The sequence below is a fragment of the Hyla sarda genome, chromosome 4 (genome assembly GCF_029499605.1).
Source record: "Hyla sarda isolate aHylSar1 chromosome 4, aHylSar1.hap1, whole genome shotgun sequence".
Taxonomy (NCBI): Eukaryota; Metazoa; Chordata; class Amphibia; order Anura; family Hylidae; genus Hyla; species Hyla sarda.
In genome coordinates this window covers 55,912,455-55,935,752 of record NC_079192.1, presented here as the reverse complement: position 1 = coordinate 55,935,752, position 23,298 = coordinate 55,912,455, and the positions used below count along the sequence as shown (strand labels likewise).

At 45.8% G+C, this 23,298-nt stretch overlaps 1 protein-coding gene across 1 annotated transcript in view; it reads left to right on the top strand.

The window, feature by feature from the left end:
* The window catches only part of PPP3CC (protein phosphatase 3 catalytic subunit gamma), a 76,051-nt gene that overhangs the window by 39,979 nt on the left and 12,774 nt on the right, over positions 1-23,298 (top strand). The window contains exons 5-11 of the mRNA XM_056571064.1: positions 7,456-7,601; positions 12,831-12,970; positions 13,072-13,149; positions 15,476-15,570; positions 20,889-21,015; positions 22,354-22,355; positions 22,488-22,565. Of these exons, the coding sequence (XP_056427039.1) occupies positions 7,456-7,601; positions 12,831-12,970; positions 13,072-13,149; positions 15,476-15,570; positions 20,889-21,015; positions 22,354-22,355; positions 22,488-22,565 (666 nt within the window). The remainder of the gene's footprint in view (positions 1-7,455; positions 7,602-12,830; positions 12,971-13,071; positions 13,150-15,475; positions 15,571-20,888; positions 21,016-22,353; positions 22,356-22,487; positions 22,566-23,298) is intronic.

Genomic DNA, 23,298 nt, shown 5'->3' with positions numbered 1-23,298 from the left:
AGAGGGCCGAGAAGACACCGGAAGACCAGCGCTGGACCTGGAGGGCACCCTGGAGCATCGTGGAGGGGTAAGTAATACTTACCGCACCACACGGGGAACATTAAGCTGCTATCCGGCAGCAGCTTAAGCATTTGGCGCTGCCAGATAGCACTTAATGCGATGGCCCCGACATAAAAAAGCATCGTATGTCGATTTCATCATATGTCGGGGCCATCGTAGGTCGGGGGGGTCACTGTATATGAGCACAGCCTATTATATAGAAAATGGCTCAAGAATAGTTCTTTGTGCTCACACATGGAGTCCATGGCTAAATGTTGCTGCTGGGTATAAGAGAATAAAGTGCAAGTCACAAATGTCACGCGGGCTTTGTCAATATTAAAGGGGTACTCCGGTGAAAAACTTATTTTTTTAATTTTATTTTTTTTAAATCAACTGGTGCCAGAAAGTTAAACAGATTTGTAAATTACTTCTATTAAAAAATCTTAATCCTTCCTGTACTTATTAGCTGCTGAATACTACAGCGGAAATTCTTTTTCTTTTTGAAATACAGAGCTAGCTGTCTGCTGACATCATGAGCACAGTGCTCTCTGCTGACATCACGAGCACAGTGCTCTCTGCTGACATCTCTGTTCATTTTTAGGAAGTGTCCAGGGCAGCATATGTTTGCTATGGGGATTTTCTCCTAGTACTGGACAGTACCTAAAATGGACAGAGATGTCAGCAGAGGGCACTGTGCTCATGATGTCAGCAGAGAGCTCTGTGTTTCAAACGGAAAAGAATTTCCATTGTAGTATTCAGCAGCTAATAAGTACATGAAGGATTAAGATTTTTTAATAGAAGTCATTTACAAATCTGTTTAACTTTCTGGAGCCAATTGATACAAAAAAAACCCCTGATCTCCAGATGTCGGACCCCTGTGTTCTCCAGAGCTGGATCCCTACATGGAGCGTGGGATCGGCACATGCTGCGTGCCTTCTCTATGGGAGCTAGAGATACCAGAGTACACCACTCGATAATGAATGGAGCATGTTCTGACCTCTGGAGATCGGGAAGTCTGATCTTGGGGATATGGGATATGTCTTAAAATGCTGGAGTACCCTTTTAGGGTCTATTCACAGGTACAGTATTCTGCGCAGATTTGCCGCGCAGGATTTTCTGCTGCAGATTTCAATGTAAACTGAGCACAGCTTGAAATCCTGCGCATCAAATCTGCGAAGAATACTGCACGTGTGAATAGACCCTTAAAGGGGTACTCCGGTGCTAAGACATCTTGTCCTTCCTTTGGATAGGGGATAAGATGCCTGATCGCGGGGGTCCCGCCGCTGGGGACCCCCGTGATCTTCGACGCCGCACCCCGTTCGTATCAGCCCCCGAAGCGTGCTTGCTCCGGGTCTGATTACTGGCGATCACAGGGACGGAGCATTGTGACGTCACGGCTCCGCCCCCGTGTGATGTCACGCTCCGCCCCCTCAATGCAAGCCTATGGAGGGGGCGTGGTAGCTGTCACGCCCCCTCCATAGGCTTGCATTGAGGGCGCGAAGCCGTGACATCACTGTGCTCCGTCCCTGTGATCGCCATTAATCAGCCCACGGAGCGAGCACGCTCCGGGAGCTGATTCTAACGGGGTGCGGCGTCAAAGATCATGGGGGTCCTCAGCGGCTGGACACCCGCGATCAGGCATCTTATCCCCTATTCTTTGGCTAAGGGATAAGATGTCTCAGCGCCGGAGTACCCCTTTAAGGGGTAAAATTTTCCTGACACCTTGAATAGGCTGCATTTACATTTGCATTCGGTTCTGCTGGAGTAATCCATATTATTTTCAGTCTGATCTGTTCCTGTGCTTTCTTGTTAACACTATCATGATGGAGAGTGATGGGGATCAGCAGGGGTGAAGGAGAAAGACTTGCGTTAACATTAAAATAACATAGGAACAATAGCACCTGGTTAACATCAATGTTGACCTTAAAACGTGTTCCCTGTATTGTTGGGCTCTCTTTTCCATGCCGCTGTATGCAGTGCCTACGTTTTCATGCAGTCCCAGCATGCAACAGTTTCATACTCCATTCTGGGACTTGTAGTTTCACATCAGCTAGAGCGGCACACGTTTCGGACCAGTGCAAATCACAACGATCTGCCATGACTCCATGATTGATTGGGGTTCTGGACTCTTGGACCTTCTCCTGTCCTGAAAATAAAGGGGCTGCAATGCTAATTCTGCTCTGTAGCCTCTTCAGTTTTCCCCTTCACAATTGTGCACCCAACCCTCCATACCAGTGTTTCCCAACCAGGGTGCCTCCAGCTGTTGCAAAACTACAACTCCCAGCATGCCCAGACAGCCTTCGGCTGTCCGGGCATGCTGGGAGTTGTAGTTTTGCAACAGCTGGAGGCACCCTGGTTGGGAAACACTGCTCCATACTGTAGCTGGCCTCATTCACTTGAGTGGAGCCGTGCACAGCAGGTGGCAGGGTGTCCCTGTGAAGGGGCTGTAGCACTGAATAATCACTGTAGTCCCTTCATTTTTATGGTAGGAGGGGGGGTCTCATAGGTCCTAAAGTAATGTACCATCCTGGCAAAATGCAATTACTTTATAAGATGTAAAACCCCATTTAAAGGGGTACTCCGGTGAAAACCTTTTTTTTTTTTTTTTATTTTTTTTTTTTTTTTTTTTTATCAACTGGTGCCAGAAAGTTAAACGGATTTGTAAATGACTTCTATTAAAAAATCTTAATCCTTCCTGTACTTATTAGCTGCTGAATACTACAGTGGAAATTCTTTTCCGTTTTAAACACAGAGCTGTCTGCTGGCATCACGAGCACAGTGCTCTCTGCTGACATCTCTGTCCAGTTTAGGAACTGTCCAGAACAGCATATGTTTGCTATGGGGATTTCCTTTTACCCTGGACAGTTCCTAAAATGGACATAGATGTCAGCAGAGAGCTCTGTGTTTAAAACGGAAAAGAATTTCCACTGTAGTATTCAGCAGCTAATAAGTACAGGAAGGATTAAGATTTTTTTAATAGAAGTAATTTACAAATCTGTTTAACTTTCTGGCACCAGTTGATTTAAAAAAAAAAATATATATATATATTTTCACCGGAGTACCCCTTTAACACTGTTGTGGCATTGTCCTCCTCTATGATATATCTCTTATTTTCCTATTTCTCTGTAAACTTGCTTTTCCATCACTACAGTGACCACTATTCCTGGTAGTGTAGCCTTTGCTATATATATATATATATATATATATATATATATATATATATATATATATACACATATGTATATAGCTTCAGCATCTTGGACACATGCACTGGGCCACAATACCCAATCATCCCTGGATTCTGCTGTGTCACTTGCTGTCTCAGTGCCGTGGCTTTGCCCATCTGCTGCACTGGAGCATGTGTCCGGCTACTTAGATAAGTATATCCTGTAGATAAGTAGATAAGTATATCCTAATATGCTGTTCGGTTTTGGTCACCAGTTCATAAAAGGGACGTTGTGGAGCTGGAGAAGGTGCAGAGACGCGCCACTAAACTAATATGGGGCATGGAACATCTTAGCTGTGAGGAAACATTAAAAGAATTAGATTTGTTTAGTCTTGAGATAACATTTAAGGGGGGATATGATCAATGTATATAAGTACAGTGACCCCTCAACCTACGATGGCCCCAACATACGATCATTTCAACATACAATGCTTTTGTATGTCGGGGCCATCGGATAAACGGCTATCCGGCAGCGCAGACTGCTTCAGCTGCCACCGGATAGCCATTTACGGTGCCCCGTGTGGTCCAATGACTATCACTTACCTGTCCTCGGGGCTCCAGAGCGTCCTCTTCGGGATCCTCTGCATCTTCGGCGCTCTCCATCGTCGTCATCACGTCGCTGCACACGCCGTCCTGTCATCCAATAGGAGCGGCGTGCGTAGCGACGTGATGGCGGCGACGGAGAGCTCGGTTGCCGGGGAAGCAGAGGCCTTGCCGGAGCGTCGGGGACACCTCGGGGACGCGGCGACAGCGATGGACGGCGACATCCCGGGCAGTGGTGATGGTCCGGAGTGGCGGGGACAGGTGAGTACAACTTTCTCTACCAGTGGTCTTCAACCTGCGGACTTCCAGATGTTGCAAAACTACAACTCCCAGCATGCCCGGACAGCCGTTGGCTGTCCGGGCATGCTGGGTGTTGTAGTTTTGCAACATCTGGAGGTCCGCAGGTTGTAGACCACTCTCCTATACTTTACATTGCACGGATCCCTGATGGTCCGTTTGGAAAGGATTACCATCGTATGTTGAGGGACCACTGTATATAAATGGCCCATACAAAAAAATATGGGAAAATCTGTTCCAGGTTAAACCCCCTCAAAGGACAAAGGGGCACTCCCTCCATCTAGAGAAGAAAAGGTTTGGTCTAAAGGGGCCACATGCCTTCTTTACCATAAGAATTGTGAATTTATGGAACAGTCTACCTCAGGAACTGGTCACAGTTGAAAGCTTCAAAACCGGGTTAGATACATTTTTAGAACAAAATAACATTAATGCTCATGCAGAAATATAATCACATCCCTTCCCCTTCATCCAACCATACCCCTTCCCTTCAATTCTTTGGTTGAACTTGATGAACGTAGGTCTTACGAACTATGTAAACTATGTAATCCCTTAAAGGACATCTGCAGCCAATTAAAACGTCTCCCCTATCCACAGGATAGCGGATAAGTGTTTGATCGCGGGGGGTCCGACCGCTGGGCCACCCCGCGATCTCCCAAACGAGCAAAATATTTTTTTATTTTTTTTTTACCTAAAACACTTGTTGAACTTTTATTTCATTTTTTTTTTGTCTTAAAGGGGTACTCCAGTGGAAAACTTTTACATTTTTTAAAAATTATTTTTTTTTTAAATCAACTGGTGCCAGAAAGTTAAACAGATTTGTAAATGACTTCCAGTACTTTTTTTTAGCAGCTGTATGCTACAGAGGAAATTCTTTTCTTTTTGAATTTCTTTTTGTCTTGTCCACAGTGCTCTCTCATGACACCTGATGTCTGTATAAGGAACTGTCCAGAGCAGCATAGGTTTGCAATGGGGATTTTCTCCTGCTCTGGACAGTTCCTGATACGGGCATCAGGTGTCAGCAGAGAGCACTGTGGACAAGACAATAAAGAAATTTAAAAAGAAAAGCATTTCTTCTGTAGCATACAGCTGCTAAAAAGTACTGGAAGGGTAAAGATTATTTTTTATAGATGTCATTTACAAATCTGTATAAACCAGTTGATTTAAAAAAAAAAAAAAAAAAATGTTTTCCACCGGAGTACCCCATTAAATAGCGTAGGGGGCCCTGGTCGCTCACCTTGATACAACCTTTCCTTCCAGAGAGATGAGGGTTTATAGTTTGTCTGACCATTCAGTGAATCAGTCAGATGGGCGGGGACTTGATTTGAGTAATGGGGGTGATCAGGTGATGGGTGGGGTTATACAGTCAGGGGGTGTGTATTAGGCATACATGCCCCCTTAATGTGCAACATACACACCCCCTGACTGTATAATCCTGCCCATCACTCCGATTACTCAAATTAATAGGGGTTGACATGCTAGGAAGTACGCTGTTATAGTAAGGGTATGTTCACACTGTGGAATCCCCGCGATAGCATCTGTGTGAATGGGTCTTCCGCGAGACCCGTTCACACTGCGGAATTTCAGAGGCAGACAATTCCGCTGCTGAAATTGTTCCGCGCAAAGAAAGAACATGTTCATTCTTTGAGTGGAAGTCCGCGAGCACTGCATAGTCATCAATGGTAACTGCGCGGTCCTACCACCACCGCCACCGGCTGCCAGGCTGAATCATCTCGCTGAATTCCGCGAGCGGAGATTAAGCTACAATTTCGCAGTGTGAACATACCCTAACAGGGTTTTTTATGAGGCGTTCCCACCTCTGTGACCCCAACCTATTAGCGTGGTTGGCACCATTAGTTAACTGCATCCAGCAAGTGCGTGGCTCCTTCCATTGAAGCCTATAGAGCAGTGTTTCCCAACCAGGGTGCCTCCAGCTGTTGCAAAACTACAACTACCAGATTTGTAAATTACTTCTATTAAACATTTTTTTTACCCTTCCAGTAATTTTTAACAGCTGTATACTATAGAGGAAGTTATTTTCTTTTTGAATTAATTTTTTTTGCCTTGTCCACAGTGCTCTCTGCTGACACCTGATGCCCGTATCAGGAACTGTCCAGAGCAGGAGAAAATCCCCATTGCAAACCTATGCTACTCTGGACAGTTCCTGATACGGGCACCAGGTGTCAGCAGAGCGCACTATGGACAAGACAGCAAAAAAAATGTAAAAGAAAAGAATTTCCTCTTTTTCTTTTAAATCAACTGGTGGCAGAAAGTTAAACATATTTGTAAATAACTTCTATTAAAAAATCCTTTTAGAAATTCCTTTCTTTTTGGAACACTGATGACATCACGAGCACAGTGCTCTCTGCTGACATCTCTGTCCATTTTAGCAACCGTGCATAACAGATGTATGCTAAGGGCAGCATGGTGGCTCAGTGGTTAGCACTGCTGCCTTGCAGTGCAGGGAACTTGGGTTCAAATCCCACTAAGGACAACAATAAATAAAGCGTTATTATTATTATAATAACGTCAGCAGAGAGAACTGTGCTCGTGATGTCATCAGAGAGCATTTAAAAAAGAAAAGAATTTCCTCTGTAGTATTCAGCAGCTAATAAGTACAGGAAGGATTAAGATTTTTTTTAATAGAAGTAATTTACAAATATGTTTAACTTTCTGCCACCAGTTGATTTAAAAGAAAAAAGGTTTTCACCGGAGTACCCCTTTAAGCAGCTGTATGCTACAGAGGAAATTCTTTTCTTTGACATTTTTATTGTTGTCTTGTCCACAGTGCTCTCTGCTGACACCTGGTGCCCGTATCAGGAACTGTCCAGAGTAGCATAGGTTTGCAATGGGGATTTATTTTCTCCTGCTCTGGCAGTTCCTGATATGGGTATCAGGTGTCAGCAGAGAGCACTGTGGAAAAGGCAAAAAAAAAAAAATTCGAAAAGAAAAGCATTTTCTCTGTAGCATACAGCTGCAAAAAAAAGTACTGGAAGGGTAAAGATTTTTTTAATAGAAGTCATTTACAAATCTGTTTAACTTTCTGGCACCAGTTGACTTAAAAACAAAAAAAAAAATGTTTTCCACCAGAGTACCCCTCAAAGCTTTAGTATAGACCAGTGTTTCCCAACCAGGGTGCCTCCAGCTGTGGCAAAACTACAACTACCTGCATGCCCGGACAGCCTTCGGCTGTCCGGGCATGCAGGTAGTTGTAGTTTTGAAACAGCTGGAGGCACCCTGGTTGGGAAACACTGCTATAGAGATATGGAAAGATTCCAAACAAGCACCATTAAGTAGTTATTTTAAGGCTTTGACTGTGTTGACGCATCCTAATATTGGTCATTTCCCTACAGGTAAAATTAAGTATTCGGAGCGAGTGTATGACTCCTGTATGGATGCCTTCGACTGCCTCCCACTAGCAGCTCTGCTCAACCAGCAGTTCCTGTGTGTACATGGGGGTCTCTCCCCTGAAATCTCTTGCCTGGACGACATCAGAAAGGTGAATCCCACCCTCTGTCCTGTAATATTCATGCCTTTTTATTATGCCATTAGGACTAGTTTTATAAGTAGGCTTAGCAGATTTTACTGTCCAGTTTTCTATTTTTATGTAATAAAACTTTTATGACCATTTATGCAACTTTCTAATGTATTAGATTCATAAAAACTGATTTCTCAGTTTCGCCATTTTAAAACTGAAGTTTGTGGGAGAACAATGCTTCAAATGTAATAGGACACCTACCTCTTAAAGGGGTAGTCCAGTGGTGAAAATCTTATCCCCTATCCTAAGGATAGGGGATAAGTTTGAGATTGCGAGGGGTCCGACCGCTCGGGCCCCCTGCGATCTCTCTGTACGGGGGCCAGGCTCTCCGGCCAGATAGCGGGTGTCGACCCCCGCACGAAGCGGCGGCCGACACGCCCCCTCAATACATCGCTATGGCAGAGCCGGAGATTGCCGAAGGCAGCGATTCGGCTCTGCCATAGAGTTGTATTGAGGGGGCGTGTCGGCCGCCGCTTCGTGCGGAGGTCGACACGCCCCCTTCCCGCGGGCTGTCGGGGCTCCGTACAGGAGATCGCAGGGGGCCCCAGCGGTCGGACCCCCCGCGATGTCAAACTTATCCCCTATCCTTAGTTAAGTTGTTCACCACTGGGTCACCACTGGACTACTCCTTTAATACATTTAGTGCAATCTTGGTCTGTATTAAAGGGGAATTCCAGGAAAAAAACTTTTTTTTTTTTTATATATCAACTGGCTCCAGAAAGTTAAACAGATTTGTAAATTACTTTTATTAAAAAAAAAATCTTAATCCTTCCAGTACTTATCAGCTGCTGAAGTTGAGTTGTTCTTTTCTGTCTAACTGCTCTCTGATGACACCTGTCTCGGCAGCTGTCCAGAGTAGGAACGAATCCCTATAGCAAACCTCTTATGCTCCGGACAGTTTCTGAGACAGACAGACAGGTGTCAGCAGAGAGCACTGTTGCCAGACAGAAAAGGACAACTCAATTTCAGCAGCTGATAACTATTGGAAGGATTGATATTTTGTAAAAGAAGTAATTTACAAATCTGTTTAACTTTCTGGAGCTAGTTGATCTAAAAAAAAAAAGTTATTTCCTGGAATACCCCTTTAATGCCAGAAAAATGAAATTATACCTGCTATGCGCAGGCGTTGTACCTCTATTGACACCATGTTTTCGCCATACACTTATACAAGTGTTATTGAAGATTCGAAAAAAAAGCACCACGTCTGTCCTCAGGTTACCGTATATACTCGAGTATAACCCGACCCGAATATAAGCCGAGGCCCCTAATTTCACCCCAAAAACCCGGGAAAAGTTATTGACTCAACTATAATCACCCCCCCCCCCCTTGTCATCATCCAGACCCCCGTCATTAACACCCTCTCATCATCACCCTGTAATTTTCACCCCCGTCATAATCACTCTGTCATCATCCAGACCCCCGTCATCATTCCCCCCCCCCCCTTCATCATCACCGCCTGTCAATCCCTTCATCAGTGGTCTTCAGCCTGCGAACTTCCAGATGTTGCAAAACTGCAACTCCCAGCATTCCCGGACAGCCATTGGCTGTCCAGGGATGCTGGGAGTTGTAGTTTTGAAACATCTGGAGGTCCACAGGTTGAAGACCACTGCGGCCTTCGTCATCATCCAGACCCCCCTTTCCTACTCCCTTCCCCTCGGTGGGAAGGAAGGAATATTTGAAACATCTGGAGGTCCGCAGGTTGAAGACCTCTGCGGCCTTCGTCATCATCCAGACCCCCCTTTCCTACTCCCTTCCCCTCGGTGGGAAGGAAGGAATATTTGAAACATCTGGAGGTCCGCAGGTTGAAGACCTCTGCGGCCTTTGTCATCATCCAGACCCCCCTTTCCTACTCACTTCCCCTCGGTGGGAAGGAAGGGTGAGCTGGTCCGGGCCATCTATGCTGCAGGGACCGTCCGGTGGGGAGGGTTAGTCGTTCCGGGCTGTCCATTTTCACCAGGAGGCCCTCTTCTCTGCTCTGCTCCGGGCCGGCCCCGGACTAATGACGTTGCCTTGACTACGAAACACAGGGACGTTCATGCGCAGGTATGTCTGCTGCGCACAGACATCCCTGTGCGTCGTCAAGGCAACGTCACTAGTCTGGAGGTCCACAGGTTGAAGACCACTGAGAAGGGATTGACAGGCGGAGAGTTCACTCGAGTATAAGCCGAGGAGGGCGTTTTCAGCACAAAAAATCATGCAGAAAAACTCTGCTTATACTCTGCTAGTATGTACGGTAATTGTCCGTGGTATTGCAGCTCAGTTTCATTTAAGTGAGTAGAGCCAAGTTGTAATACCACACGCAACCTGAGGACAGGTGTGGAGCTATTTTTGGAAGAAATTAGCTCTTGTTTTTACAGAGACAATGCTAACGAACACCCCACACTCTTTGTTTGTCACATTTATTAAAAAAAAACAAAAAAAACAAAACACTAATTTTTCACAAATATACCATACATCATAAGTTGCAGTTTTTTTAAAGCCCCCAAAACTACCCAAATCACTAAGACCCCCATCATCTCCTTTTGTACTTGGTTTTTCTGTCTGCTTAATGCCAGTGAATGGAAAGACTCATTGTGGGAGATTTATCAAAACCTGTCCAGAGGAAAAGTATATAAAAAAAAGAAGGTTGCAGCAGCACTCGTGGTCAAAAAATTGAGGCTCTTAGCGCACTTTTTGATCAAAACGTGTCCCCCATCCACCACGCGGAGGTGGCCTCTTGTCGGATGGGACACTAACATGCTTAATCCACTCACCTCTGCTGGGCATATGGCCTCTGATTGGGTGACATGCAGGATCCACTATCAATTTAAAAACCTCCTGTGAAACAAGGAGGGGTGCACGGCTTGTATGCAAGTTAGGGGGAGTGACACCCTATGTAGCCGTGCACCCCTCCCTGTTCACAGGAGGTTTTTAAATTGATAGTGGATCCTGCATGTCACCCAATCAGAGGCTATATGCCCAGCAGAGGTGAGTGGATTAAGCATGTTAGGGTCCCATCCGACAAGAGGCCACCTCTGCGTGGTGGACGGGGGACACTTTTTGATCAAAAAGTGCGCTAAGAGCCTCCATTTTTTGACCAAGAGTGCTGCTACAACCTTCTTTTTTGTATATTTTGTATTTGCCACAGCAGCGGGCACCCGTGTATTAGGTAGTTGTGCTATTTTTCTTTTTTTGTGTTTTTGCTGTCCAGAGGAAAAGCTGCTGAGTTGCCCATAGCAACCAATCAGATCACTACTTTCATTTTTGAAAAGGCCTCTGAAAAATGAAAGAAGCGATCTGATTGGTTGCTATGGGCAACTCAGCAACTTTTCCTCTGGACGGGTTTTGGTAAATCTCCCCCTTTGAGAGGCTAAACATTGCTCCTGGGCTTGTTATGTACACACAGCTGAGTGTTCGTTACAGTGTAGGTAACCACTGTCTCCTGGCTTCCTGACAGAAGACAGATTTCATCTGGTGTTGTGTTTAGGTTCTAGAAAAGTGGTCTTCAACCTGCAGACCTCCAGATGTTGCAAAACTACAAATCCCAGCATGCCCGGACAGCCGTTGGCTGTCCGGGCATGCTGGGAGTTGTAGTTTTGCAACATCTGGAGGTCCGCAGGTTGAAGACCACTGTTCTAGAACATTGCCTAACCTTCTACATTGTAGTAAACCTCTCGGTTGTGTGAGCAGGACCAGGTAAGGAAGGTTTTCAGCCTCTGAATGTAATCAGGTTTGGGTATACTGACAGCAAGCAGAGATCTTGAAAATCATTGCAATGTAATGTGAAGAATAAATAGTCTGGCACTACTCACTGTAGGTAAAATACACAAGGTGGGGGACCAGATAGGGCAGGAGCTGTGGAGTAATGGAGATGGGTGATGGTCAGTATAGAACAGCAGTCCCAGGGTAGTAACTCAGCAAAGAAGCTAAAGAGACAGCGGCACTTCGCTATACACTTCCCTTCTTGCTTAAAAGGGTTATCCAGTAAAAAACTTTTTTTTATTTATCAACTGGCTCCAGAAAGTTAAACAGATCTGTAAATTACTTCTATTAAAAAAAAATCGTAATCCTTTCAGTACTTATGAGCTGATGAAGTTGAGTTGTTCTTTTCTGTCTAAGTGCTCTCTGATGACACCTGTCTCGGGAACCGCCCAGTTTAGAAGCAAATCCCGATAGCAAACCTCTTCTACTCTGTGCAGTTCCCGAGACAAGCAGAGATGTCAGCAGAGAGCAATGTTGCCAGACAGAAAAGAACAACTCAACTTCAGCAGCTGATAATTATTGAAAGCATTAAGGATTTTTAAATAGAAGTAATTTACATATCTGTTTAACTAAAAATAAAAATAAAATAAATAAAAAGTTTTTTCCTAGAATACCCCTTTAAGGGATTGACAGGCGGAGAGTTCACTCAAGTATAAGCCGAGGAGGGCGTTTTCAGCACGAAAAATCGTGCTGAAAAACTCGGTTTATACTCGAGTATATACGGTAATTGTCCGTGGTATTGCAGCTCAGTTTACAGATTTGTAAATTACTTCTATTAAAAAATCTTAATTCTTTCAGTACTTATGAGCTGATGAAGTTGAGTTGTTCTTTTCTGTCTAAGTGCTCTCTGATGACACCTGTCTCGGGAAACGCCCAGTTTAGAAGCAAATCCCCATAGCAAACCTCTTCTACTCTGTGCAGTTCCCGAGACGAGCAGAGATGTCAGCAGAGAGCACTGTTGCCAGACAGAAAAGAACAACTCAACTTCAGCAGCTGATAATTATTGAAAGGATTAAGGATTTTTTAAATAGAAGTAATTTACAAATCTGTTTAACTTAAAAAAAAAAAAAAGGTTTTTCCTGGAATGCCCCTTTAATGATTGGTGATTTACACAGGACAGCAGTGACTGCCAATGACGGACCTGTTTTTGATCCCCTGTCTGAGTGTAAAGTGTATAAGTGAGTGATGTTGTCTCTTCTGTGTCTTTTCAGTGTTATTGATCTTGAATAGTGGAGAACTTTTTACTATACGATTTAAATTGTAATTATAGGGGAATGACTAATCTAGTAAATAACGGAGTTCCATCAGTGTAGATTCCTATTTACAGACTACCATATAGGAAAATGGATACAATGGCATAGGAGTCTATGAGGGATACAAATGTGTATCATTTGGGTCCCATGGTGGTTCCCTGCTTTCATACTCTCCTTATTTTCACCGCCTCATCAGTTAGACCGATTCAAGGAACCCCCCGCCTTTGGCCCTATGTGCGATCTGCTGTGGTCTGACCCGGCTGAGGACTACGGCAATGAAAAGACTTTGGAACATTTCACCCATAACACGGTTCGCGGGTGCTCCTATTTCTACAGGTAACAGGACAGCAATGTATTGTAATGGCTGATTATGTGATTGTTATGTGCTCTAGAACACGTAGCTTCTGCCAACCTTATTAGCACCTTCTGTATTTCAGCTACCCTGCCGTCTGTGAGTTCCTGCAGAGCAACAACCTGCTGTCAGTGATTCGAGCCCATGAAGCACAGGATGCTGGGTAATACTTAATCTTCACTGCTCTCATCCCAGACTAAAATGGTTAAAGGGGTTATCAAGGAAAAAACTTTTTTTATATATATATATATATATAAATCAACTGGCTCCAGAAAGTTAAACAGATTTGTAAATTACTTCTATTAAAAAATCCTAATCCTTTCAGTACTTATGAGCTGATGAAGTTGAGTTGTTCTTTTCTGTCTAAGTGCTCTCTGATGACACCTATCTTGGGAACCGCCCAGTTTAGAAGCAAATCCCCATAGCAAACCTCTTCTACTCTGTGCAGTTCCCGAGATTTTTTAATAGAAGTCATTTACAAATCTGTTTAACTTTCTGAAGCCAGTTGAGATATATATATATATATATATATATATATATATATATATATAAATAAAAAAAAAAAGAGGTTTTTTTCTGGAATACCCCTTTAAGGCAAAAGGTCCATCCACATTTACCAACCTAAAGCCCTGCTGTGATATCAGCTGAACAGGGTGTCACTAAGAGGGGCATAAACATATATGACTCTCCCAGTGGAATAGTTGGTGGCTCCCTGGGAGGTAGAAAATGGTATCACCGCCCCCCCCGCATGTTATTTTTTCCCATATTACACTGAGGAAGCCGCGGTCGAGTTTACACGATTTCTATTAACACAAGTTGTGTAGTATACGCAACTTGCGTAAGAACGTGAGCGCCCTCAAGTGTCTCTGCTTCCCTGCCAGCAATTGCACAGACATGTTGTTTAGGAATTAGGAATGGGATTTAAATATTTAACAGGTTCCCTACATGACGTGACCACCGCCACGGTGTAATGTACCGCCAATTCTGGGCACTAATGTGTTGAAAGAAGTTAAAATGGGCAAATCTAAGGATCTGTGCGATTTTGACAAGGGCCAAATTGTGATGTGTAGATCAGTGTTTCCCAACCAGGGTGCCTCCAGATGTTGCAAAACCACAACTCCCAGCATGCCTGGACAGCCTTCGGCTGTCCAGGCATTCTGGGAGTTGTAGTTTTGCAACATCTGGAGGCACCCTGGTTGGGAAACACTGGTGTAGATTAGAGATGAGCGAATTTACAGTAAATTCGATTCGTCACGAACTTCTCGGCTCGGCGGTTGCTCACTTATCCTGCGTAAATTAGTTCAGCTTTCAGGTGCTCCGGTGGGCTGGAAAAGGTGGATACATTCCTAGGAGACTCTTTCCTAGGAATGTATCCACCTTTTCCAGCCCACCGGAGCACCTGAAAGCTGAACTAATTTACGCAGGATAAGTCATCAACTGCCGAGCCGAGAAGTTCGTGACGAATCGAATTTACTGTAAATTCGCTCATCTCTAGTGTATATGACTGTGTCAGAGCATCTCCAGAATGTGAGGCCTGTCGGGGTGTTCCCAGTATCTAGTGATTGGCAGTCTATCAACCGGCAACAAGGTCATAGGCACTCAAGGCTCAGTGATGTAAATGGGAGGAGAAGGATAGCCGTTATGGTTCAGTTCCTCAGAAGATTTACCGTGGAGAAAATTGTATTAAAAATTGAACGCTGGTTATGATAAATGCCACATCTCAGCCGGCCCTGTGTGTGGATGCATATCCTCAAGCCACTGACCCTTGTCAAGAGCTGAGATAACCTACAACGGGCATTTAAGTGGCGGAACACACCGTGTGGATAGTCGGGTACAACACTTATCTGGGGAATAGATGGCACCAAGAAGCACTATGGGAAGAAGACAAGATGGTGGAGACAGGGGGATGCTCTGGATAATGTTCTGCTGGAAATATAATCTATGGAAGACAGCCAAGAGGGGACCATTCCTTTGTCTGATTTCTTCCTATTGCCTGGCAAACATGTTCAGGACCAGAAGGGGGCAAGACCCTCTGAACTCCTGCTGAACACCATCCAGATATACAAACTGGAAGAACAAAGAGAGATGGATCCAGCTCGATGCAAATAAAATGATTTTAATCCATAAGACAAGGAGGATACAAGTAACGCGTTTCAAGCGCTGAATGCGCTCTTAGTCATGTATGACTAAGAACGCATTCAGCGCTTGAAACGCGTTACTTGTATCCTCCTTGTCTTATGGATTAAAATCATTTTATTTGCATCGAGCTGGATCCATCTCTTTGTTCTTCTGATTAGCTGGTGCCGTCCAGCACCTGGATCCATGCTCTGCTGTCCGAGGCGGGGTGAGCTGGTCTTTATCTTATCTGCACAGATATACAAACTGTATCCTACGCCTCATTTGTATCTTTGTTACGGTCAGTGTAGCAAAGCATTGATGTATGGATGGAGGATGTAGACCGTTCCCCATACTTGTGTTCCTTTCTGCAGTTACCGAATGTATCGGAAGAGTCAGACGACTGGTTTTCCTTCCCTCATCACCATTTTTTCTGCACCGAATTACCTTGATGTCTACAACAACAAAGGTTAGATGATGGCTCATGTTATTGTGTATTGCGTTCTTGCACAGTGTATGCCTTGGTTGTTATCCTGTTGCCTTGTTCTTGCAAGAGGAATTGTACCACCTTAAAGGGGTATTCCAGGAAAAACCTTTTTTTTTATATATCAAGTGGCTCCAGAAAGTTAAACAGATTTGTAAATTACTTCTATTAAAAAAATCTTAATCCTTTCAATAATTATCAGCTGCTGAAGTTGAGTTGTTGTTTTCTGTCTGGCAACAGTGCTCTCTGCTGACATCTCTGCTTGTCTCGGGAACTGCACAGAGTAGAATAGGTTTGCTATGGGTGGTTTGCTTCTAAACTGGGCGTTTCCCGAGACACGTGTCATCAGAGAGCACTTAGACAGAAAAGAACAACTCTACTTCAGAAGCTCATAAGAACTGAAAGGATGAAGATTTTGTAATAGAAGTAATTTACAAATCTGTTTAACTTTCTGGAGCCAATTGATATATACAAAAAAGTTTTTTTTTCTGGATAACCCCTTTAATGGGGTACTCCATCCCTAGATATCTTATCCCCTAGCCAAAGGATAGGGGATAAGATGTCTGATCGCTGGGGTGCTGCCGCTGGGGACCCCCGCAATATTGGCTGTGGCACCCCAGACATCCAGTGCACAAAGCGAACTTCGCTCCGTGCCGGATGACTGTCGATGCCATTCGGAGGCTGGAAACGTCACGGTCATGCCCCGCTCATGATGTCACGGCCGTGCCCCCTCAATTCAAGTCTATGGGAGGGGGCGTGACGGCAGTCATGCCCCCTCCCATAGACTTGCATTGAGGGGACGTGGTCGTGATGTGACGAGCGGACCATGATGTCACAAGACTCCGGCACTGCACTGACGCTGTAAACGAATGCTTGGTGCAGCAGGGAGATCGCGGGGTCCCCAGGGCAGGACCCCCACGATCAGACATCTTATCCTCTATCCTTTGGATAGGGGATAAGATGTCTAGGGGCAGAGTACCCCTTTAATTTCTGAAGTATCACGTAGATATGTGGGAAGGTACCAAAGTGTGGGGCATGTCAACAGGGACTCCAGCTGACTGTCAGAACAAAGGAAGCGCAGCGATCAGTACGGCACATGAACCCCTTTGAAGCCGTTCAGAGACGTCCACTGCTGGTATTGATTGAATAAAACTTCAAAAGAAGCTAAGTTAGAGATTCTGTCTTCAGAGCTTCTAGAGTCTTTAATCTTTAAGATGAGGGTTAAATGTGTTTGCTAATGTGTGAATCGGTTGTTGTCATATACCGGAATGTGGAAACTTTAAGCTGCAACCTAGATAGACTGTTATGTGGAATCCCCTGGCCCTTTGGGGAGTACTGTGACATCAATAACAATAGAAAAACAACTCAAAAATGCTACAGAAGCATATATCTCTGTTACCAGTCTGCCCAGCTCTGAAACAACCAAAAATCTATTTGTTTTTGGGGTCTCAGGTCTGCACTTCCTGATCGTACTTCCTGGTTGAGCAGTTGCTCAGTACCACAGTACCCAAAATACATTGCTTTTCTCCAGCTCTTTACATTAGTCTTTCCACCCTGCCTACTCACCTCCCACAGCACTCCTGTTATTTTGCTGCCCAGAGCTATTGCAGAACATTTCATTTCACAGAAAACTATCAGTATTTAAGAGGCTGCAATACATGCTGCATTCTTTCCTTGTCTGCTCCTCTGTCTGTGGCATTGCTTAGCACCAGGCAGCATGGTATAAACACATCTCATTCTTCCCTAAAATGTATATATTAAAAATATGTGTATATGACAGGTGGGATATGAGAGGTGGTGACTGTAGAGGCTTGTCAGAGGTAGTGACATCACTGGGGGGGGGGTGCAGGGTTAGAGCTGAGACCAAATCCAGCCATACCTCCTGAAACAGCAGAGGATGTGGCGTTGACCATGCGAAGGCTAAACAACTTCCTGTCAGGTACCTCTGGCAAAAACAGGGTGAAGCCAGTACAATTTGTGATGACTCTGTATTAGTTAGTTATATATCTTGGGGTGAAAGTCTTGTTGAATACAATTTTCTGGAAGCGGAATACCCCTTTAACCCCTGCAAGAAGGTGTAAACTTTTAGTATGGAAATCTCTAGTCCCGTATAGGTATATTTTTACACCCTTATATATTAAAGGCAGATGGGAATAGGGGGAGGGGGTTATCACACATGAACAGCATCTTTTTTTAATGAATTGTAGTATCCCCATAAATAGAGGCAGCTGCACATGTGGAGACCATGTGTGAGGAAAGCAACTGGCACAATGAGTTAAGGTTGGCATACATTTTCAGTACCATTAGGCCGAAAAATTATCTCTCCTGACTTGTCTATGGGGAGGAAAGGGGTAAGCTGCAGCCAGAGAGCTCTGGTGACGGCTTATCCCTCCCTGAACTGAAGGGTCAGGTGGCAGATAGTATGTCATGCCCAACCCTTTTCTCGGGAGGGCATGGGGACATGCAACTTAAATAGACGGCACAACCTGCCAATGGCGGCAGATTCACACGACTTTAGTATTAGGTGTTTGGGCACAAAAATATGAAAAAATTTATGATTTACAGATTAAAATTGCAGTTTATTGGGTATATTCTATTAAAACACACACATAATCCCTATGACAATACGATATTACTCTCCTGTGACCGCAAAGGGAAAAAATATTCACAGAGAATAAATAACGTGATATATAAATAACATCCACCACAAAATATTGCACATAAATACGTCACTTCAGTGGTCACCTGACTTATTGCATAAATATAATTAGTTGCCACCTAATAGTCAGTTTCAGAGGCTTATTATATTGCACATATTATGGGCTCAAAAATCATAGTGGACCTACAGAGGGAAACATAAAAATAGCGGGGAAGACTGATGTATGCTGTCCCTGCGCTCCCTATTAGTCCCTATAATGAAATGCACTTATGGCCCTTAATCACACCTTCCCCTCACTGTGTGGCATGTAAGGCTAGGTTCAGACTACAGAATCTCCGGGCAGAAAATTTCCACCCGGAGATTCAGAGTGCGGCCAGGACCGACTGAATCAGTTGGCGCTAGGACCGCACAGACACTGCAGTCTCCAATAGACTGCAATGTGTTCCGCGAGTATTTCCGCCTGAAGAAAGAGCAACGCCATTCTTCAGGCGGAAATTTCCAATCGGATTTTCCGTTCACAAATTCCGATTTACAAATTCCGAAGTGTGAACGAAAACCCATTCACTACACTATACATTTTAGCAAGCGGAATTTCCGCCTGCAATTTCAAAGCAGAATTGCAGGTGGAAATTCTGTAGTCTGAACCTAGCCTAACTGGGGCACTCGTCCTAATAAGGACGACCCCCATGTCTCAGGACCCTGTCCCTACACTGACAAGTTCCTATGAGTGTGGTGTACACTAGGGATCGACCGATTATCGGTTTGGCCGATATTATCGGCCGATAATCACGATTTTGGGCATTATCGGTATCGGCAATTACCTTGCCGATAATGCACCGCACCACGACCGCGCCCCGACCCGCCGCACCCCGTTGCACCCCCCACCGCACCGCCCCAGCCCCATTGCCTTCCCCATCCCCGGTTTTATAATTACCTGTTCCCGGGGCCCACGCTACTTCTGGCTCCTGCTGCGTCCTGCATTATGCTGTGCGCAATGACGAGTGACGTGACGCGACGTGACGTCACCGTCAGTGCGCACAGTGACAGCTCAGGAGGACGCCACCGGAGCCAGATGTAGAGTGGACCCCGGGAACAGGTAATTATAAAACCGGGGATGGGGGAGGCAATGGGGCCAGGGAGGTGCAGTAGGGGGCGGGGAGCGGTGGCGGTGATAGGACTCAGGAGGACCCCCGGACAGGCAGGGGGAGAGAAGCGGGTGGCGGCTGCGGCCTATGGCACTGCAAAAGCCACTGCAGTTCATTGATTTAAAGCGCCCGCTTTAAATCAATGATCTGCAACGGTGTCGTGGGGGGATAAATAGCCGATAACTTATACCGGAATATCGGTATAAGTTATCGTCCCTAACCTCCACCGATTATCGGTATCGGCCCTAAAAAAACGATATCGGTCGATCCCTAGTGTACACAGTTATTGAGGATATAAAGTGCAAATGTGCAATCATGCATATACAAAAGGAATGCCTTAAATTATATTAGGATCATAACTTAACCGCATATGGTACAATGTAACCTGGCCTCCAACGCAGCGTTTCGCTTGGCTCAGCTCATCAGGGAGACGTGTTATCAGGCTGTAGTATCCCGGCAGGGTGGAGTGGCAGTGGCCAGTGGTTCAGACCACTTTAGTATAAGGTGTTTGGGCACCTTTTAAAGGGGTACTCCGGCCCCAAGACATCTCATCCCCTATCCAAAGCATAGGGGATAAGATGTCTGATCGCGGGACCCCCGCAATCTAGCATGCAGCACCCACCTGTGAGCACTGCCGAAGCACTGGAGGCTCTCAGTCTTATGCCTCCCGACCATGGGGACGGAGTATCATGATTCACGACTCCGCCCCCGTGTGACATCACGCCCCGCCCCCTCTGTGCAAGTCTATGGCAGGGGGCGTGGCTGCACAATACTCTATCCCCGTGTGACATCATGCCCCGCCCCCTGAATGCAAGTCTATGTGAGGTGGCGTGACGGCCGTCACGCCCCCTTCCATACACTTGCATTGAGGGGGCGGGACGTGACGTCATACGGGGCGGAGTCGTGACGTCACTATACTCTGTCCCTATGGTTGGGAGTCATAACACTGAGAGCCTCCAGCGCTTTCTGCAGTGCTGCATGCTAGATTGCGGGGTCCCAAGTGGCGGGACCCCATGATCAGTCATCTTCTCCCCTATCCTTTTGGATAGGGGATAAGATGTCTTGGGGCCGGAGTACCCCTTTAATATTGGGCTCCACCGATGGAGGAATAATAGGAGTTAAAAAGATCTCATTTGCGCTTTATGGGGGAGATTTATCAAAACCTGTCCAGAGGAAAAGTTGCCCAGTTGCCCATAGCAACCAATCAGCTCGCTTCTTTCACTTTTAACAAGGCCTCTGCAAAGTGAAAGAAGCGATCTGATTGGTTGCTATGGGCAACTGGGCAACTTTTCCTCTGCACAGGTTTTGCTAAATCTCCCCCTATGTGATTATATGAGGATAATAAAATATTCTGTATATGTGTGAGGCTGTTGGAGCCTGCGCTACCACCGCCACATGTCTTTGTGAGGAGCAGCTACCGCCGCTGCCTGTGTGTGTGGGAGTCTGTGCTAAAAGCATCTGCAGCATATGTAAAATTGCTTCTTATTGTCTCCTTACAGCCGCAGTGCTCAAGTATGAAAACAATGTCATGAATATCCGTCAGTTTAATTGCTCTCCACATCCTTACTGGCTGCCAAACTTCATGGATGTGTTCACGTGGTCCCTGCCCTTTGTTGGGGGAGAAAGGTAAAAAAATGCAGACCACCTGTTACATTACTGTGGGCGGAATCATAAGGCATAGGCTGCTTTAGAGGGCGTTCCGAAAAGAAAGAAATGTAGGGATCCTGTTCTCTGAGATTCAAGTATCTGCATCCATACTGGGTTAGGGGAGCGTTCACACCACAGTTTGTCAATACAGTGGTCCCTCAACATATGATGGTAATCCGTTCCAAATGGTTCATCGTTTGTTGAAACCATCGTATGTTGGTGCAATGTAAAGTATAGGACAGTGGTCTACAACCTGCGGACCTCCAGATGTTGCAAAACTACAACACCCAGCATGCCCGGACAGCCAACGGCTGTCCGGGCATGCTGGGAGTTGTAGTTTTGCAACATCTGGAGGTCCGCAGGTTGAAGACCACTGGTATTGGAGGTTATACTCCCCTGTCCCCGCCGCTCCGGACCATCACCGCTGCCCTGGATGTCGCCCTCCATCTCTGTCGCCGCGTCCCTGTGGTGTCCCCGACGCTCCGGCAAGGCCTCTGCTTCCCCGGCATCCTCGCTCTCCGTTGCCACCATCACGTCGCTACGCACACCACTCCTATTGGATGACGGGACGGCGTGCGTAGCGACGTGATGACGACGATAGAGAGCGCCGACGATGCAGGGGATCCCGAAGAGGACGCTCCAGAGCCCCGAGGACAGGTAAGTGATAGTCAGCGGACCACACGGGGCACCGTAAGCGGCTATCTGGTGGCAGCTGAAGCAGTCTGCGCTGCGGATAGCCGTTTATGCGATGGCCCCCGACATACAAAAACATCGTATGTTGATGCTGCCTTCAACATGCGATGGTCTCTGAGAGGCCATCGTATGTTGAAATGATCGTATGTCAGGGCCATCGTAGGTCGGGGGGGTCACTGTACGGGGGACTAGATCCGGCTGGGGGGAGTGAAAATCAGCCCGCATCTCATTCATTTGAATGGGACGGCCGGAGTCAGATAGTGACTCATTTTTGCCCCCGTATCCAGTTTTGTGACCAGACCAAAAACCATGGTATACTGCGGTTTTAGTTCTGGTCACAAAACCGGATACGGGGCAAAAATGAGTCACTATCTGACTCCGGTCGGCTCAGATGCGGGCCGGGTCCTTGTATTGACAAACCGTGGTGTGAACGCAGCCTTAGCAAGAGCGTCCCTTAACTGGTTGTATCTACTTGAAGACTGCCAATACGCCTTTTTACGACATCATGGCAGTCGTACGTGCAGCAGACCAAACTCCTCTTGTATTTTACCTGTTTGACTCTAAGAAAGCGAGGAGGAAAAATCTAAAGAAAGCGCAAAGACGAACATATTTTTGGTCACTGAGGGGTTAAAAAAACCTGCCCTAGAACTTCGGTGTGTGAACAGAGATGTTCAGTCTAATAATCCTGCACACTGAACATTGATAGAATAGAATTGTGCTGGCATTGTTGGGATATCTTGCTCTTTTTTCCCCTCCAGTTACAGAAATGCTGGTGAATATTCTCAGTATATGTTCGGATGATGAGCTGATTACAGATGGAGAAGACCCACTGGAAAGTAAGATGACTGTCTCTGCTGTTCATTATTTTTTTGTCTTTATCATTTCTTTACTTATTACAAGATGTTACTGATGATGTGGCCGCTGTAGACTTAGGGTCTATTCAAACGGCAGAATTTCCACTTTGGGGATTCCGTCTCAAAATAAAGCCCATAGACTTGTATGGGGATTCCGCACTCCCATTCACACTTCTGAATTTCCGCAAGTGGAAATTCAGAAGTGCGAATAGGAGTGCAGAATCCCATAGAAGTCGAGGGGCTTTAATTTAAGGCGAAATTCCGTGAACGGAAATTTAGAAGTAGGAATGGGAATACGGAATCTCATAGAAGTTGAGTAATTTAAGGCGGAATTCCGCAAACGGAAAATTCTGCCGTGCGAATAGACCCTTAGGGGACATCAAGACTAGGGATCGACCGATTATCAGTTTGTCCAATATTATCGGCCGATATTCACGATTTTGGACGTTATCGGTATCGTCAATTACCTTACTGATAATCCGCTAATGCCCCGCCCCCCACCGCACCACCCCGGCCAGAGACCGCTGCCCCCGCTGCCCCATTGCCTCCCCCATTCCCGGTTTTATAATTACCTGTTCCCGGGGCCCGGGCTACTTCTGGCTCCTGCGGCGTCCTGTGTTACGCTGTGCGCTGCGCAATGACGAGTGACGTCCTCAATGCGACGTCACTGTCAATGTGCACAGTGACAGCTCAGGAGGCCGCCGCCGGAGCCAGA